At 38.5% G+C, this 19558-nt stretch overlaps 1 protein-coding gene across 1 annotated transcript; it reads right to left on the reverse strand.

Annotated features, from left to right (window-relative positions):
• Positions 1-1717: 1717 nt before the first annotated feature.
• Positions 1718-19232, reverse strand: LOC139734616 (sodium-coupled monocarboxylate transporter 1-like). Its single transcript, XM_071645399.1, has 15 exons — positions 18891-19232; positions 17513-17578; positions 16838-16889; positions 16061-16128; positions 12127-12281; positions 11414-11554; positions 10280-10409; positions 9603-9691; positions 8515-8627; positions 7057-7127; positions 5945-6031; positions 5020-5249; positions 4081-4181; positions 2421-2584; positions 1718-1861 (listed from the first exon to the last, which is right to left on the reverse strand). The coding sequence occupies exons 1-15, from the start codon at positions 19230-19232 to the stop codon at positions 1718-1720; spliced, it is 1953 nt and encodes a 650-aa protein (XP_071501500.1).
• Positions 19233-19558: the final 326 nt, after the last annotated feature.

Here is a 19558-nt window from a genome sequence, read left to right on the forward strand (position 1 = left end):
TATTTATATTAAAATCATCTAGCCTTTACACGCAAAGACACTCGTGTAACTCGGAGGCTTGAGTTAAGAAATTCAGACGGGTTTTCAAAGGCCCTCTCGCTCGTGCTAGCCTCTATAGCTGGCAACTTAATAGTAGCTGTCTCACATGATGACCCTTTTCTCACTTCTCGTTCAAGAACCACAGTAAGAGGGAAATGGCTGTAAGTCCCTTGTGATGATATAATGGTTTTTAAGTATTGATGGCAGTGAGGCCTGAAAGAGCAGTGCTACGCCCTACCACTTGAGAGTATAGGCAAGGCCATATCATCACTATGATTATTATCATACTAGTAATCATCATTATCATTTGCGTATGTTCAACAACAGAAGCACAAGCAAAACCTACGTAACAACTCTCGCTCGCACAAACACACAAACGCAGTATTACATTCAGGGCGAGCACGCAGCACTGCATTGGAATTAGCAGTTATAATAATGCCATTGATCTCCAGAGATCAGTGGTTTAAGACACTTTTCATTTTCTGAATAATTTTATGTACTACTAATCAGTCACTAAATTGATGGTTTGCCTTCATCCAAGTCGTCGCAATTTAACAGCATGTGAAAAATAGGGTGCGAATACTGCATGTGTTTCGTTCAGATTCTCCCCAAATACTAGTTATATCCTTTTCTATACAGTTTTCTAACAATAATTCATCGCTGAGATAATTCATAAGAGCAACTTCCGTCACATGGCGGCAATAATGGTAATAATAAATAAGTAAGATTCCAAATGAAATTAAGTTGCGTCTGACTCCGCATCCCGCCCTAAACAATCTTAATATAGAACACAATTCTTTACTTTACAAACAAAACCTCGCATGCGTAACAGGGATATTACCCATTACAAATACTTACAGTTTATACTAAAATGTTTTCATGGACACATGCTTGACAAAATTAGTTCTTTCTATTTTCACCATTTCTTCTTCCCAACATTATCTTTTTAATCTATTCAGTCCTGTGTGTGAAATGTATCCGGCATATTGTGTAAATGCTATAAAGATTAAAATGGAAGCATAACATAAGTTCGTTTAAGAGAATGGGAAATTACTGAGTTGATAGTGATCATACAAGCACACTGTCCAAACAGAAGGTACTGTAAAGGTGAGCGTAGTAGCACATCGGTGAGACGATTACATGTCTTACACCAGCTCTCTTCCCGTGGGGGAAAAATCGTTATATAAAGTCGCCTCTTCTTGCGCTTCTCTCATTATCAACATTATAGGGAGCTTTAGATTTGCGACCACAGAACTAGAGTTCTGTGTTTGCGACGCGGACGTATGAGACGACGATAGCGTTGGCCGTTCTCCATGCGTCGTGTTGCAAAGTAATAGCTTTAGATTACGCGGGGACGCAACCTATGAAAAAAATAGAATGGCGCCCCCCATAATCATGGTCAGTCCATCAAGTAGCTCTCTGCGTCGTGAATTGATCGGAAGTAAACAATAGCCCAGAACGCGTAGTCATGGTTGTGAAAACTCAGACGACACTAGCTATGAATAGATCGCTTTTGATAAACCATTTTGCGCATGCTCAGAGCATTTTTCTTCTTTCTGAACGTCCCCGTCGCGAACATCTAAAGCTCCCCCCCCCTTACTACACCACGTTACGCAATCAGATACAGATACAGTCTGTTCGAGATTTTGATGACAAATAGTCATCATCTTCGTTGTCATCAAACTGTCGTCCAGACTTTAGTCGTGGTCGTTGTCTTCGAAGGGTAGTCGCCGGCATTGTAGTCAGGAGGTAGAAATAAATCTTTCTCCTCCGAAATTCCGTTCTTTTCTTGGAGGTGCAGCCGATGTCCGACGCTGTCAAGCTGAAAGTGAGACAAAAAATGGCGCAGGAATGTTATCTCATGGCGATAGGATGATGTCAGAACATTGAAATTAGCTTTTTTCCGAAAGGTTTCAAGCCATGTTTCTCTGAATTCTATTCTCATTTGTAGGTAAGCAATTATTTCTCTCTCTCTTTTCTAACTGATAACGATCATACGAGCCTTCGTTCAAAATCAATCATTTAGATGAGAGTCCCATACTATCACTATTTTTGTCACAATCAATCCTTGCACATTATGTCATCTTTGATGTTTAAAGGACAGTACATGTGATTTCACAAAAGTATCAGATATTTGAGGTCTTCATTTACTTTTTGTTCCAACTCAAGCAGGCAGCTTTAGTTGTCGATGCGAAGGACGGGGACGCTCCACGGCGATTCGAATATTGATTCTGAGTAGGCCTACGAGGTAAGATTTACCCTGAAATCCCAGCTATTGGACAATATTAGTTATTTATTTGTGAATGAGTAACGAAAATATCTTGTGTTGTTGGTAGGATAGGGGAGGGAGGTATCAAAGATTGTACACTTCATGGACTCACCTTTTCTTGGTAACGACTTTCAGCCCACGGTATGTCGTCATCTAACACGTCATCGTCTTCACCACAGTTACACTTCTTTCGCCAACATGGCGGCAGGAAACAGCAGAGCATGTCCCCGAAGTTTATCAACAGTCGTTTATCCACGCTCTTCGGGTCCTGGAAACCTGTAGGTATGGATGGTTATAATAACGTGTGAATTGTGATGACATTATGATCAGTATATCCACCTATACTTTATGTCGGTGTCAAAAGCATAATGTGAGTACTCTGTATGATATTATACATTATAGGTAAGAAAGAAAGAGAATAACGGCAACATACATATGCAGAGGAAATTATTCGCAGAAAAAATATGGCGAAAAACAAAATATCCCAAGTTTGTAATTTTGGTTCGGTTGGGTTGGATATCGTTCTGTCAAACTATGTGTTTCTGTTGCGATAATTTTAAAATGATATATATGCCACCCATAATATTGCTGAATGCACTACTGACTGCGTTCTGATTTCTTCTCTCTCTTTTTTTTTATTGTCATTGGATGGAAAACAACACTAATGTAAGATGGAAGTTTGGAATCATTATTATTATTATTTTTTTTTTTTTTGGGGGGGGGGCTACTTGTTTTATTGCTCATAAGCAAACCTGACGTATATCTTAAGTAGATAGGGAACGACTCTAATGTTTGTCGCGTATTTGTCATACTATTTTGTCCGTACTTACCAAAGCTCAAACTTATTTAGTCAATTGGAAAAGATGTCTATTTCAACAGCATTGTAGGTTATAATTATCATCATCATCATCATAATGACAGTTTTGTCTCTTTTATCCACTGGTAGCCGCTTTGGTGTTGCCATTGCGCCACCAGAGGGTCCTGCTATCCTTATTATCCCAACACTGGCCTGGCACCTATAAAATTGTACACCTGGGTACAAAGGGACATGGTTGGTGAAAACATCTTGCCCCGGGACATAGGCACAAACTTGTCGCGATTCGAACTCGTAATCTTTGTCCAATACAAGACACGTATATTGTATAGCGAAAATTGGAGCTGCCAATTGATGATGACTACAGGACATTTCCGGCAGCACAATTCACCCATGGCTCGATGGGATAGTTCTCCTGGCGCCTTCATCAGTAGGACCTTTCTCACTACTAAAAAATCGCGACATGAATACGTGAAGTCTTCACTTCACGTGTTTACAATTACAAACTTCGCACCCTAACTTGCGAGTTTTCGTGCGATTTTCACGTGGAATTTGGTGAAGGTGCTGTATGGGCAACCTTCACAATAACTTCGCAAATTTTCAAGCCCAGTGAGAATGGCCCTCCACGGGCCTGTTTCACAAAGAAGCCAAGTTGGTCTTAAAATTCAAGATCGACTAAAAATTATGGTTTGCTGTGTGCGTCTCTAATGTTGCTCAACTTCCAAATGAAAATGAAAATTTTGGAAACTTTGTTCATGTAGCCATTGATATAGTACAAGATAAAATAAATAACAAGGAATTATTCTGTAAACAGTAATGATAATTTGAATTGGGTAGTGATTAGGCTAATAAAGTTGAACAGGAAAACCAGTGGCATACCAAAATTTTTAGTCAATCCTAAATTTGAAGTTCGACTTGAATTCTTCGTGAAACATCCCCCAAGTGATCAAGAATTCACCTGTCACGCCGCTGAAGAACACGGCAGCCACCATGGTGATGAGAAAACCGAACGGGCCGTACATCAGGTATGACAAAGAGTAGAAGTTGTCCAATGGTGATCTGAGGAACAACAAAGCATATTACAAATTAAAACATTGAATGCTGGTGAAGGTTCAGTCTATAATAGGCTAAAATGGGACAATTATATTTTATCGTTTACAGCAAGGATCTGAGAGTCTAATGTAATGCAATAAAACGTAAGTTTATTGCGATAGCGTTACGCGACGATAAAAGGCCAAAATTGTTATAGAATGTAGGCCCATTGTCAGATATTGAAGAGAAGAGTGGACATAATACTACTGTCTAGTAATATTCTTAACGCGAACGCCATTGTTACAATTTGTACTTATGTACCTTACATCGCCACTAGCACAGCGATAAAATGTAGAAGTTCAGTTGTGTTGTCATTTTGCTGAGTCTTCTTGCTGTTTCGGTTCTGCCACACTCCTCATTTGATATCACGTAATGCGATATTGGAAGCAAAACACGGGGATTTTTTTTAAATATAACTATAGATAGATAGATAGATAGATAGATAGATAGATAGGTAGGTAGATAGATAGATAGATAGATAGATAGATAGATAGAAAGAGATAGATAGATAGATAGATAAATAGATAGATAGGTAGATAGATAGTTAGATAGATACATAAATAGATAGGTAGATAGATAGATAGATAGATAGATAGATAGATAGAAAGAGATAGATAGATAGATAGATAAATAGATAGATAGGTAGATAGATAGTTAGATAGATACATAAATAGATAGGTAGATAGATAGATAGTCAAATGTAGATATATAGATAAATGGTATTTCATTAAGATATTCATGTCTCGCAGTCATACGACACACCTCCACGCTAACAAAACAAAAAACAAAAATCAAAGTAACAAACCTTGTAACGTGCTCTTCCGACTGATGCGATCCGAACTCTGTGTAGCCAATCTCTGTCTGTATGATTTGGGTCGTGTAGTAATCGACATACGTACTATTCTCCACACCGTCTGCTGGACACCCGTCAGTGGAAAGCGGGAGGCGGCTAGATGGCGGGTTTTCCATCAGCAAGTTGCCCAGTTTGAGCCACAACATGATGCCGATACTCACGAATGTTCCAATCAACACACCCTTTGAAACAACAGGATGATAATGATAGATCCAATTGACTAAACATTCTGCTAATACTGCTTGAGAAGGAGAGGGTTCTGTGAACGAAAATGTGCCAGGACGTTTTATAAGGCTGACGAAGATTACAATAATTGACGATTCAATACAATCGAAAGAAAATGTCACTAAGGATGAAAATGAGATAAGGCGAAGAAAACAAAGTAAATGGTAGGAAGGTTGAGACAATAACAACCGCACAATACCCTAAACGGGGTGAAAATCATGAAAATTAACGTCAATTCTACGATGAGGTCAATTTCCATTATGCTCTTTATATAGGTCTATGTTCATCAGCTCAACTTCAATATGCTGTTTTCAAATACCAAACGTCATATTCTTTTGATTTTTGTGGAAATACTCTCATTTCACAGGTATTCTGTATGTTTTGGACATTCTCCTCACAAATTTATATAAAACAACCAATGAAAGTGTCAGAAATCATGTATTATCAATCATTTTTCCTCCTGGCAACAAGATGTAAGTACCCAGCATCACCCATCAATTCATCATGTATGCAGCCATGTCCACAATTCTCAATGTTGTTGTCTTCAAATACATCAAAACAAGTCCAGTATAGTTGAGGTCCTGAGTGGAACAAAAGGAGGTGTCCACAAAAACTTATCTCAGAAACATGTACGACCGAGAATAAAACTTACCTTTGAATTGACGCGAGGAAAGCAAACGCCCAGGACGAATGTTGCTACAACAGACCCGTACGTTATGCCGAAGATAGACAGTCCCATCTGGTGAAGTCAATCAAAGTATGAGAACGTAATGTTCCACCAGTCACTGCGGCCTCTCAGACACAAGACATAAGAGGGGTTCCATTTCATCAAAGCTTATACTATGATATAGCAACTCTTGCTGGAATGGCAAGTGTCATGGTGACGGCAAGAATCCGGCTTCTTGATTGGCTGTTGCTACAAGCAGTTGCTTTCTTTCGTGAAATTGGACCCAGTAAATGAGTGATAGTAAGCTATAGGATAGAGTAAGGTTTTACTGTATGTTTAGGGTAGATATAGCTAGCACGAGAATGTAGTCGATAACTTGTTGACTCGAGATCTCCACCCAGTTTTAACAAGCGGTATACTCGAAAGGGCAATCCTATTCGAACGAAGAAACATAAATGCAGTCACGGACTGCACACAAATTAGAAGAGGCCATGGTGCATCGCCTTACGACTCTCTGAAACTATTTTGTTGTTATTTCTTAGCGCATAAAATATTACAATAAATACATTTTGGTCAATACTTCTGTCTAGCAACTGCCTGCCTCTTCTCTCATAAGAAGTCATGCAGACTCATAGCTGAAAGACTGTGTTGTCTCTACGCGAAGGATATATCCTTATCTATTTGAAAATTCAGGACATAAATACAGGACATCAGCCCCCACCCAGTCCCTGGCAGAAAATTTATTTTACGATGCGTTAGGCCTTTACTGGCTATAAGATACTATATCACTAACAATTATGTAGTCAGGCTACCATTAATTGTACTTAATGTTTTACAAATTCTCGTCATGCTAGACTTGAATTTGTTAAAAAAAGGGCCATATACACATTTTGATGAACTCCAACGAGGAACTTCAAATATTTGCATCGCCAGAATTGAAAATGTTGAGCCATTTGCCTAGAGGATCATCGAGGCTTCGTGGAACGTTATGTTCAGTCGGACGAAACTCAAGTAAAGATAAGAGAACCATTGTGACACAATGAGTCATGTGCATGTAGTACAATCAATCAAAATACAAAAACTGTCTACTGGCTTACCGAGAGGACATGATCTCCCATCAATTTTGCGAGGAATGCGACTGCAATTGCGAGGAGACCATAGAACAGAGCTGTTGTTGGGTGAAACACACACACACACAGATGAAAATTACATATTTTCATGGATATTATAGCAATAACACATAGAATTTGGAGATTACAAAATTATGATTGATTACGTGTACTGGAGAAATTAAAGGGCAATAAGTAAGATCAATATAAGACTTATGATATATAATATATATCAATAATACATGCATGATATCATACATAATTTGAGCATTCAACAGGCGAGTTCTCTTTGCAGAGAAAGAGGTTCGCAATTCCGAAAGTTCGTCAGTAGTAATACAGTCTTCACATTTTCGGATGAACGAAAATGATTTCATTTTCTGATTAACGAACGGTTTCATTATAATGAACTATATCAATTTCGAATTAACGAACCTTCTGAATAACGAATCGGATTTCAACATCTGATTAACTAACCTTCCGAATAACAAATCTTATTTCATTTTCGGAATCACGAACCTTCGGAATAATGCCGCAAAATGTTGGGATAAACGAACCGTTTTCCATTTTCGGATTAACAAACCCCTATCATGTATACAGAATTTGTGTGTTGCGGAATAACGAACCCTTGGAATAATGAACATTAACCGAACAGTATTTACAACAAACTCCCAACCCATATTCGAACGGCAACAACACCAATAGTCTCTTTTACGACCCTCACATACAATCAATTAACTTCTAAGTGCTGATTTTGTTATTTTAACGCAAATTCTGATTTATTCTTCTATAGTTTTGCGCACCAACTGAAGCCACAACTGTTATGTGGCACGTTGGTTACCCTGTCTTGTTATGTAGTATCTTGTTCTGTTATGAGCTTAGTTTAATTGTTTCTGTTTGTTTGTTTGTTTGTTTGTTTGTCTGTTTTTCCTGTTTAGTAGTCATTGTGTTTGACTTGGTATATTTTGGTTTTGTCGTGATAACTTTTTGTTTGTACACTATGTTAATATATGTTCCGATATGTAATTGTATATTTATGTTAACAGGATTCTTTCTAAAAGCAGGCCTTTTGGCTCTGAAAAGACTACCCTGCTTTTAAAGAAGACTGAATAAATAAACAAAGAAATAAATATTTCATTTTCGGATTATCGAACCTTCCGAACAACGAATATCACCCGTCACCTGGTGCCCATTTCACACCTGCTTTAATTAGTGAGTGGGTAAAACATCTTGTCCACTTATTACGTTCTTATCGAGCAGGATTCACATCCTATAGTTCTCTCATTTACGTAGTATTATTAGTAGTCCACAAAATAGTTACCAAGGTGCCCCAATGTAGTTTCTATGGTCATTGTATAATGACGTGCTGGCAACATGTGTTTTCAAACTTTTATCACGAGTCAATATTACTGTTGGGCCGAAACGGAATTCCTCAACGTGTTGACTTACACAAGAGCTTTGTCACAGCAGCGTACTTTTTCCCGCCCAAGTCAGGCCATATCATTTTACACGCATCTTCACCCGTCACTGCTGCAAGTGCGTTCACTCCCGAAGATAAGGTGCTGTAGATTGAGAAATATACAGTGTATGTATACATGATATTCATTATCATTATACACAGGACTTGACATTAGCGATCGCGCGAGACCACCAAAGATTGCTATCTGGCCACCAAATTTCAGATATCTTTTGGCTCATACGATCCAAATTGTAGGACATTAAAACGCTGCAAGAGAAGTGTGGCAGCTATACGGCTTGATTAAGGGTCTAGGTCAATCAGGCCTACCCCCCTGGGCAATTACCCCGGACCTTTATTCCCCTGACCCTAACCCTAATCCTAACCCAAGCCCTAACCCTAACCCTAACCCTAACCCTAACCCTAACCCTAATCTTTCCTCTAACCTTATCACTGACCAGTATTTAGCCGGGGGGGTAACTGCCTCGGGGGTAATTGCCCTGATACACTGATAAACGCTAACAAACTAAAAAAGTGCAATTTTTTTTAATGTATTTTATTCATATTGCGGTGAATAATTCTATATACTATGATAATGATGAACAATCGCTTCATCAGAATTTCAGCCGTTCATTAAAAAAAAAAAAAGAATTAGTAGCTAATTTTGAAAATGCCATTCATAATATATACTAGTAGATGGGAATTTAATCTGGTGCATGAGTTATCAAACAATTCGATGTGAATCCAGGAAGTTCCAGTTCTGATTATTGTTGCGTATAGCTGGAAGCTATCTTCATAATCATTATACACCTTATATGAATGTCATGAGTGGAAATGTGATAACGCAACAAACTAAGAAACTATACACACCCTCACCTGCTCACACACAGACACACACACACACACACAAAATAACAAACTACCCACATCGTCACTTACTTGCACACAATTTCACTCACACACACTCACGCACGCACACACAAACACACACACACACACACACACACACACACACACACACACACACACACACACATATTCTCACAAGATGGTTTGTCACGGATACCATAAGTCACCACACCTGAGAGATGCACTGAGCACTGAAGCGAGAAATATCCCAGGGATCCCCGGCATATCAGAGAAAACTTCCATCACCATGTATGGCATCAGCTGGGAGTAAAAACAAGAAGACAAAAACGAATTATTAGCATACAAGGCGCAGTTGGCTATTGCTTCATGTCCATTAGTCAGTATGCAAGCATACTGACTAAGCAAGCATCATGCGAGCATTTTGTTTTTGAAGTGTGTCATTGCAAATTCTATCATCTTTCATCAACTTTCATGTTATTGAACGCACATGCGCAATCGCACCATCGCGTCAAGATTCATTATAATACGTCAAAGCACAATTCGACTGTTTATCATGATGCCTTAAGTGTTTCATCAGACTTCAATTCTTGCTCGTTTGCCCGACACAACCTTTGAACAAGAGTACTTGTACATCCATGTTTTTACAGTTCTTCTTCAAACATAAGAAAACAAATATTTAAACAAGAAGACCTGCGATTTGTCTGTTATGTTTCTTTGCTGTCTCTGTTTTACATTGCTTCGAGTTATGGCTGCTAACTCAGGAAATAAACTCATCGTGAAACCATAAAAATCAAAACTCCTGCAGTTTTTCAGGACACGCTCTAACCAATATTTCTAAAGACGTCTCGTGTCTGCATGCTAAAAAACGCTGACTCACTGGCCCTGTACCTGGTCTGGACTGTGCACCTTGCCGGAAGTAAAGGGGTCACAGTCTTTGTAGTAAGCGTACATGACGACTCCGGACAGACACATCAGCGATACGACTACCCACTGAGACATGACCGCCAAGAAGATAGCCCTGAGAACAAAAGATGCAGAGTCCATAAAATGCACATTTTTAAATCTTTTTACGTACGACATTCCAGATGTATGGAAAATATAGGGCGCCCTCGACCTATTACAGCCATGAGCAAGGCCATGACGTCATGTTGGTTGCTGTCCTTCCCCCCGTTTGTTCAAAAAATGAGTGCTTACCTTGTACAAGGCTGTGGAACCCTTGTGTTATTACATGGTAAACACTCGAAGGGTATACCGCCAGGCAATAACCTTGTTTACATGACAGATCCACATCTTAGTAACATATATCACAACTTCTTCTTTTTATTTTTCATCTCGAAACCTCAACTCCTTCCAACTCCACAAAAGGAAGGCATCTAAACTTTAGCAGGGTTGACGTCCTGTGACGATGTATCACAGTTTATCTACCAACTCATGGAGGGGTTGGTTGCTTTTTTCAAGTTCTGACGGGAGACAAGAGTTTTCATGCAAGACTGAGTGACTATATCAACAACGTACATGTATACAATGTACATGTAGGAATAAACCCTATATACAAGACCTCATTACTATAATGAAATTTCGTAACGCGGTCATTCTCATCTTATCTTGATACAAAATCTAATGTATACTTGAAACTTGCAATGTGTATCGGGCAGTGCCATTATCAGACCAAAAAAAGAGGAACAAAATTACAAATAGATATACACAGATGGGAAGATAAATGAAAATTCGATACGATGGTTATAAAGGATGAAAAGTGGTTAAGGAACAATGAATCCATAACTTTGCCTGTAAAATTCTTTAATCCCTTTTTAATATACACATTAAGGAATGATGCCAGGGGTCGATCTAATCAGCGAATCAACAATCATGTACATGATCCATTAGTTACAAACAGCTATAAGTAAAAACCTGCACTCAAGGAAGACATTTTCAAAGCATAGGGTTTGGGTGTGGGGGTGGGGTTGATTACCAAGGATGAATATTGGTAGAATATTTATTACAAAATTTTGTCTTGATTACCATCTGGCTTTCTTCAGTGAACCAAGACTTAGACAACGCTGCACTATGGCTTGATTCATGCCGAACGTACAGACTGTTATCATGCTAGAACCGATGTTTACCGTCCAGAATGAATTCCGAATCGTCAGGTCAGCACGCATGCTAGTGGTAAATAAGAAATAAAGAAAAATAATGAAGGTACTGTATACCATATGAATTATGAGAATCAAATCAAATTAAATCAAAGTGCTGCTAACATTTTGAACGATAATCATTAATGTTTCATTATCATCACTCGGTCACACTTCTCATCCTAGATCATGTGCCTCTTTTGAGTCATCGCGTACGTTGTGCACAACTGGATCGAGAGGCCGTGCATTCAAATCAAAGCCGGCAATTGTAATTTTTTTAATGACCTTATACCAACACGTATAGCATATAAATCTTATCATTCCCTATAAACAAATCATAAGAGTCTGCTCCCTACCATGTAGCGACGACGTCGTTTCTAAACAGAGTAAATCTAAACATTATCATAGGGCAAAAACTATCGATCAGCAACGTTTCTGACACATAGGCCTACTGACACATAAGTTCTTACCGTCTACAGTTAGACACACATACAACCTGATATTTGTGAATATCTGTAATCACTTCGAAATGTGGTCATGTCTAGATGAATATTAATTTAAATGTGGACAAAAAAAAATATGTAAAATTCGTCTAGGGCTCACTCGAAAAAGACGATTCGTCCCCCTTCTGAGGCGATCCTCCACACCTCATCGAGGCCACCGACCTCGATGCAGCCGACAATGATGACGGCGATGACCCCGGCTGCCATCACAAAGGTTTGGAAGGCGTCTGTCCACAGGACGGCTTTCATACCACCCTGTGACGGAGGTCCGAACAGAAACATTTATTGGTTGCTTGCTTATTGTTTTGATTCATATTCATATATTTCATTCAGGTACAAAACATACATATTTATACATAACAATACAATTCCTTAAAGAACATGCATATATACATTAAAAAGAATATATATTTACACAAACGATGAAGCAAATAAGTTTAAAGATAATTGAGGGGAAAAGCACAAGAAGCATGATCAATTTCCGAATGAGAATTGATCTTAGAATTTACAAGTATCACAAATATGACCGTACAGAGGAAACCAAGAATGAAGCACAGGACGCTAATAATACATCCCCTTGTAAGGAAAATGCATTTGTTTTCTTTCTAAGAATGTTAGTTAATTCATGTAAATGAGGAAATCAAGGACTCACAGGAAAAAGGAAGGACAAGCAGAAGAAAACAAACACGTTAATGAGGGAAAGCAAAAATAAAAGGACGAAATTATAAAACCGAGGACAATAATATTTCCGAAGACTTGCAGAGACAGACAGCGACGTATAATCATTATCATTATTATAAAACGACTCGGCTATGTTTCCTATTTCTTTTCTTTTTTTAGATTTTTTTTTGTGTGTGTTCATCTGACATATTTTATGACGACACATAACACAGCTCCACGAGATGGAAGTATGCGAGTTCATATAATATATAGAATGCAAAATGAATCTAGCTATGACAGAATTATGCCTACACATTCAGCCTTCTAAGCATGTGCGTAGTTATTATGTTTTATTTTTCATTTCATTTATTCGTTTATTTATTCTGAGACTATACAATCACAGTGGAAACCGATAGCACTTCGGGCTGGTAAACAATAATTGTTATTGTTGCGTTTTCCGAAATAGGATTTCATAACCTACAAATAACATCCAAATGCAATGATAATCATGAACCGCTTTCCAACTGCTAAGAAAACCTTGCAGTATAAATATGAAGAGCGTGCTTCCAAAAGGCGACTGATAAATCCATCATTTTTCAATGGATTTAGCGCCTTTTGGAAGCAAGCTCTTCATACATAGGCCAGACACGCTATTTGACAGAAGGGGTTTTTTTTTTTCTAAAAGCACGACTATGAGAAATGGCAGCAGAAAGTGTCATGTCTCAAATCAAACTGGCACAAGCATGCCGCGACCTCTCTTAAATGAATTTCACTTACAAAAAATAATAACCAAGAATTGAAAAAAAAACGAAAAAAAAAAAACAACGTTGATTGACGACATTTTATTCCTTTGAATTGTTTCAGACCATGTGTTGACACAATCATAGTAAAAAAAAAATAAACAAACTGAGAAATGACGCAACAATTCAATCATGAAAAATTTGAAGACAAGCATTTGCTTTGTAATACAGTGTACATATATACATCATTGATCATTGATCATGCTCCTGTGCCCCCGGGTTCTGTGCGCGTGTGTGCAATATAATTATACGTTCAAAGGCTGACGTGTGCATGCGTCTATGCCAATATCCCTATCTCCACCACTCAATGACAGGCCTTATGCACACAGAAGCTGATCACAAGGAGAATTATAAGTCAACTAGCAGCACCCGTGGAAATCCACGGGTCTGAGGGGTTTTATTTTTTTTCCCCTCATAATACGATGTTGCACATTTTTATTGAAGAAATAAAAAGAAAAGTCTTCTCATTCTTTCGTTAATTGTGCTGTCTTCTAAATGACCACCCTTCCCAGAAATTTTATAATACATTTTTGTAGTATATGCCAGGCGATCCGGTCCATTGGTAGGGATCATTCCCGCCACTACTTGCTTTTATTATAGAACTTGAGTTTCGAGGGGTTGTTTGCACCCGTTGAAGTCCAACAGTTGTCTTGTTGCCCCTCACCCCTCCCCCCCTCACGCACACACACATTTCCACCTCCGCAGGGCAAAAAACAAAAACATTCAGGGAAAAATTACCAAAAACGCAAATGAGATTCCCCGAAAGTTCTGCCCACAGGTTATTCCCGTCGAAACGGGAAGATATTAACACTATGACTTTGATTACCCCCTGCTCTTGCATCCACGCGGGCACCCGCGGGAATCCACGGCTGGTCTCAAGGCCTCGGTTTGTTTTGTGTTTTTTTTTTCATGTTTCTTTTCCCCACGTTATGACAGAAAAATAAGATATTTTCGTCTTCATAATTTTGCTCCCTCCTTGTTTTTTTTAATCACCAAAACTTGGCTTGATATATGATATTAATATAGAACTACATCTGCTTCAGATTGTACTTATTATTATTATTATTATCATCATTGTTATTATTTGGGGAGGGGGAGATCATAGTCATCAGGTTTAATAGGCACCCGTGGGAGTAGGTTCTCACGACCTCGTATTTTTTTTCTTTAATATTTTTCCCATGTTATGGAAGAAAGAAGAATATATACATCACTGCATTCGTTTTCATTTGCTCCCCCCCCCCCTTTTTTTTGTCACCAAAACTTGGTTTGATAGACCATAGAACCACACATTCTATTTCCACTTGCAATTTTAAAAATAGGCGGTCGGCAAAGCGAGGTTTTCCTCTACGTCCGCTCATCTTATGAATATGTATGATTACAGCAGCTCTGCAGTAAACGAATGGACACAGCTGCGCGTGTAATCTGATATGTAAGGGTACGATCGGCAAATATATTTAGCCGCGTCCTAAACAGTCTGCGTACAATGACACCGGACTTGAGAGCAAACGGCGAGCAAACTAAATGACGTACCTGAGCTGCATACATTCTGCAGTTGTGCAAAATACAATTACATAACCAACGTTCGTTGTTTTCATTTGGGGACGCCAATAATGGCGAACTGTACGTAAATGCCCTTGTAGTCCATATCACGCACACACAGATTCGTGTAACCATCGTCAATACATTCAGTACACGTAACAGGCGGAGGCAAAGGTACATCACAGAACTATATACACACAGTGTAGAGTGTGTATAGAGTTCTGCGAGGTACATTGTGTGTGTGCGTGCGCGTCCGCCGGAAGATGTCAGAGATTTCGCTGCACCATCATCTTTAGTATCCCCCAGTGTCTCTGCAAGCTAAAAGATGGAAGATCGAGAAAGCAGGAGGCCAGCGCAGGTTCCGTGAATATTGAAACGCTCGGCTCTTTCGTCACGCACAAAAATGCATTATGCATGTAGCTAATTAATTTTTCTTTTTCGTCCTCGACGTCGACACGGAGGCGGAGAGGGGACGAAACCCACGCCATTCGATGTAGGATACTCTCCTGCGGCCGACGGCACCGGTCGCAACTGCCCGGAGCCGACGGCTCGGGAGGAGATAGAGAAACCAGCAACGCCGAAATAAAACAGGAAATACATAAGGCCGCGACAACAACAACAACTTCGAGTATTATAGTATAGGATAGATAGCCTGTAACTTTACTGTACTATAGACGCTGTAAATCCAAATTCTTATCTTTTTAATCTTTCGCCTCTTGAGTGGTACTTGTCTTATCGTATATGTATTCACAACAGTTCACTTAATGTGAGAGTAAACATAACCCCATCAGAACCTTGGACTTCTGATTTGGGCCATCGAAAAAATAAAGGTCAAACAAAGTGCTCTGAAACATGGTAGAAGGTTTGCTTTTTTATGCTAATCATATTGTTTTGTTGTTGCTGTTTTTTGTAAAATCACAAATGTATTCGTAAGAAAAAAGGACATGCAGATAAAAGTCGTGTACTGTTATTGTGGATAATGAGCTTGCTATAGAAGTTATATCAAATTTTGAGGAAACTACTGTCTGCACTTACGATGGTTGTATAAAAGATGCACACCGCTCCTGTTGATAAGATACTTGCTGAAAGGCTCATTCCAGTAGCTGCAAATGATGCATTGCCGTGAGGGAATGAACACACGATAGATAAAACCACGTTAAAACATGCGCGGTTATTTCAAGGAAAACGATAAAGTCTGATGCACATGTAAACTACATCATAATTATTATGAATCATTTTGTACCCTTAAACTTGAATATTTTGTTTTGTTCTGTTTTGAGACTGTTTAAATTGGTCCATCTGTCTGTGTTTATAATTTAGCATCATAATATTTGTCTAAGTGAATATATTTGTAGAAATGAATTATATCTTTGCGTGAAATTAAAATGAAAATGGCAAAAATTATATTTGTTTCCTGTTCTGTTCGAACAGACGTTTTGAATAGGTCATTACACATCGATCTCACAGACAACTGAACAACTGAACGCATGTCACATTTAGATTTCTATATGAAGTATGATTTGTAGAACATTATCGAAATCAAATGAAAAAGAAGAATCCTTGACGGAAACACAAATAACAAGGAAACGCAAACACTTTCATTCACTCCTGTGTTGTATAGTAACAGCAAGATGGTCACAGCTTGTTCCATTTTCTTCACCAAACCGAAGACCGATGGCTGATGTCGACAAAAGATTCAGAAGTACTGAGTTCAGACATTGGCATAAAAGTACACAACCAATATACCTTCCTTTTTAGTTTTCTTGAATTGATCGAGAGTTTTAATTAAATATATGAATCAGCTTTTGTTACCTGCATTGAGAGCTAGTGCTGGCGTGTAGATCACTATTCCCATGTAAAAATTCTGAAATAGAAATCGAGCAAAACAAATAAGACTGTATTTCGGGATTATTAGTTGCTAAAAGCAAAATATCATTAGTGTCATTACACATGATCACTTTGGTATGCCCAGAGATCATTATTCATCACTGGTTTTCTTTATGTTTTAGATAGCGACCAACATACGGATCTTCAGACATGTAATAAGGTGAACATTTTGACACCAGTGATTAATGCAGCCCTCCGCGAATCCAATAGTATGGGTCGATTGTGGCTTAATCAGTGAATGTGCATGGATTCGACTATACAGGAGTTTTGGACAAGTAACAAAATGAACATTGATCTTATAAACAAATACCAAGTATATTTCATTCCATCCCTATGGCGTGATCGAGTGCAGTACAACAACGGATTGACGTTGATGTTACCACGTCTTGGATATTATACATGGCCTCTGGTCAATAGAATTGAATTATAATAAAACCGCAGGAATTACACTATTTTTATCTTTTGATATTCTTAGATTCAATGTTCGTATCACCATCGTTATCACCATTTTACGATATACATATGTAGCTTATTTGAACGTCAACTGAATTACACATTTACTATTTGAAACTATGAAGGTAATTTGTCTCAAAAACTCACCATTTGGAAGAAAAATACAAACATATTAAATAAGCGGACAGTCCTGTTGAAGCGGAGTTCCAAATACTGAAAATGAATCAGTTAAAAAAACAACAACAACTCAGCTTTGAACAGAAAATTGTACGCATAGAATAGATAATGATTATAAATAATTTGGCCCTACGCCTTCAGTACACTCGAAGAAACACTATACTGCGCAAACTGAGACACGAGTATTATTAAGTTTCAGCAGTTTTTGTCTCGTACTTTGTAAATCGTATCCGTCGTATCCTAATTTTGTGACGTTCTAGATTTTAAAAAAAGACAAAAAAGGTTTATGAACCAACACACTAAACATTGTAACAGTTTCATGATGTTGCATTCGTAAACCTTCAAATGACCTGCATGTGCTGACAGACTGTTTTATACCTATAAAATACACGTGTATGGCTGTATTCACACACTCACACTCACACAAACGCACACAACACAAACACACATAATATGCAAACGCTCACAAAGTTCCTCTATATGAGCCGATATTGACGTCGGAAACGATGGTATTATGATAATAATCATTACTACCGATGTCCTGCCGATGGAAGACAATTTTCACGGCAACTATAGCTTAGACCATATCAAAAGTATCATACCAAAGTGATCAATTGCGATAACAGTGGACCTCGAAGATCTTGTAAGTGATTGGATCCATTATCTGGCATGTACTCGTATTATTTTGTGGGAAATCGTTAACTTTCATTTGTTCTTGATCTTGCGGATTCTGTCTTTTATACGAAACATCTAATTTGTCTGTATATACTGTGTTTAAAACACATCCATTATAGGCATTTTGCCTTAATGTGGGGCTTACATCCGACAGTTTCATTTTGAAATCAAAGGGTCATTGATTGTAATACATAAAAGCAATACAATATGTCATGTAATGTAAATAATGCATGAAATACCTCTTGTTGGTTTGAACGTCTGTTAGTGGTTGTTTCGCATGAAGCGTAGTATGATGTGTGCATATAAACAATAGGGCCGATCACAAATCTACTTGCACACAATAATTGATACATGCTTATGTCAAAGTCTATTATATATACTTGACTATAAGAGAAATTTTTGTGAAAGTAAACACACACAAACCCTAACACACACATCCTAATATCTTTTATTTTTCAGTTATGGGAATATTACGTTGTGTATATACATATTGAAATATGAAACAGTCATTTAAATGATAATCTTTATTTTACAATACTTCGCAAGGGGTCTCAAAAGATGATAGCTAAATTTAGACTTGGGCTGTCCTTATATTCGTATTCTTAATCATTTTACATGTACTTTCCGATGTTTGCTCATGTGTACAGAAATATGCAAGAGAGACCATCTTTACCTCAAATATACTGGTGACCCGAAGTTTCATGAACATGGGCACAAACATCTGGGTAGCGATGAATGCACCCAGGGCGTAGCCCACAATGTTCCACCAGAACATGGTGTTAAAGACGTACATCTCGGCTGGCGTCCCGAGAACCGAGATGGCGGACACAAAGCTCACCATCATTGAGAGCGCTACGGGCACCACGTGCATGTTTCGGTTGCCCAACAGGTACTCGTCGGCCGTCCGTTGTCGGTCCCCGGAGAACGCCGAGTAGACGCCGATACCGGCCGAGATGACAAGCATGGCTCCGAAGAGCACGTAATCCCACACGCTCAGCTTCAAGGTATCATCCATTGTTATGTCGTCTATAATGCTCTAAGAGTTTCACTTTTTCGTCTTCTTCAATAGTGTCCCTTTGCAGTGAGGGGGTCTGCGATAACTAATAGTAAGCGGAGTCGAACACAGCAGATCGAGAGAAGCCCGTCTATCACCTAGTATCTCTAGAGGGCGAAGTAGATATATCACCGTTTACCTGAGCAGATATCGATCACTAAACATATATACATGGATTGTGTACTTCAACTATCAACGTTTGATTGACCTGGATAACTTGCCTTTACTGGTTAACTTAGTCTGACCAATGTCATTTGTTCTAGGTTGCATATGGAGGTTCATGAGAA

Source organism: Diadema antillarum, unplaced genomic scaffold (genome assembly GCF_040938485.1).
Source record: "Diadema antillarum isolate AM-2024a unplaced genomic scaffold, OU_Dant_1.0 seq00000533_RagTag, whole genome shotgun sequence".
Taxonomy (NCBI): domain Eukaryota; kingdom Metazoa; phylum Echinodermata; class Echinoidea; order Diadematoida; family Diadematidae; genus Diadema; species Diadema antillarum.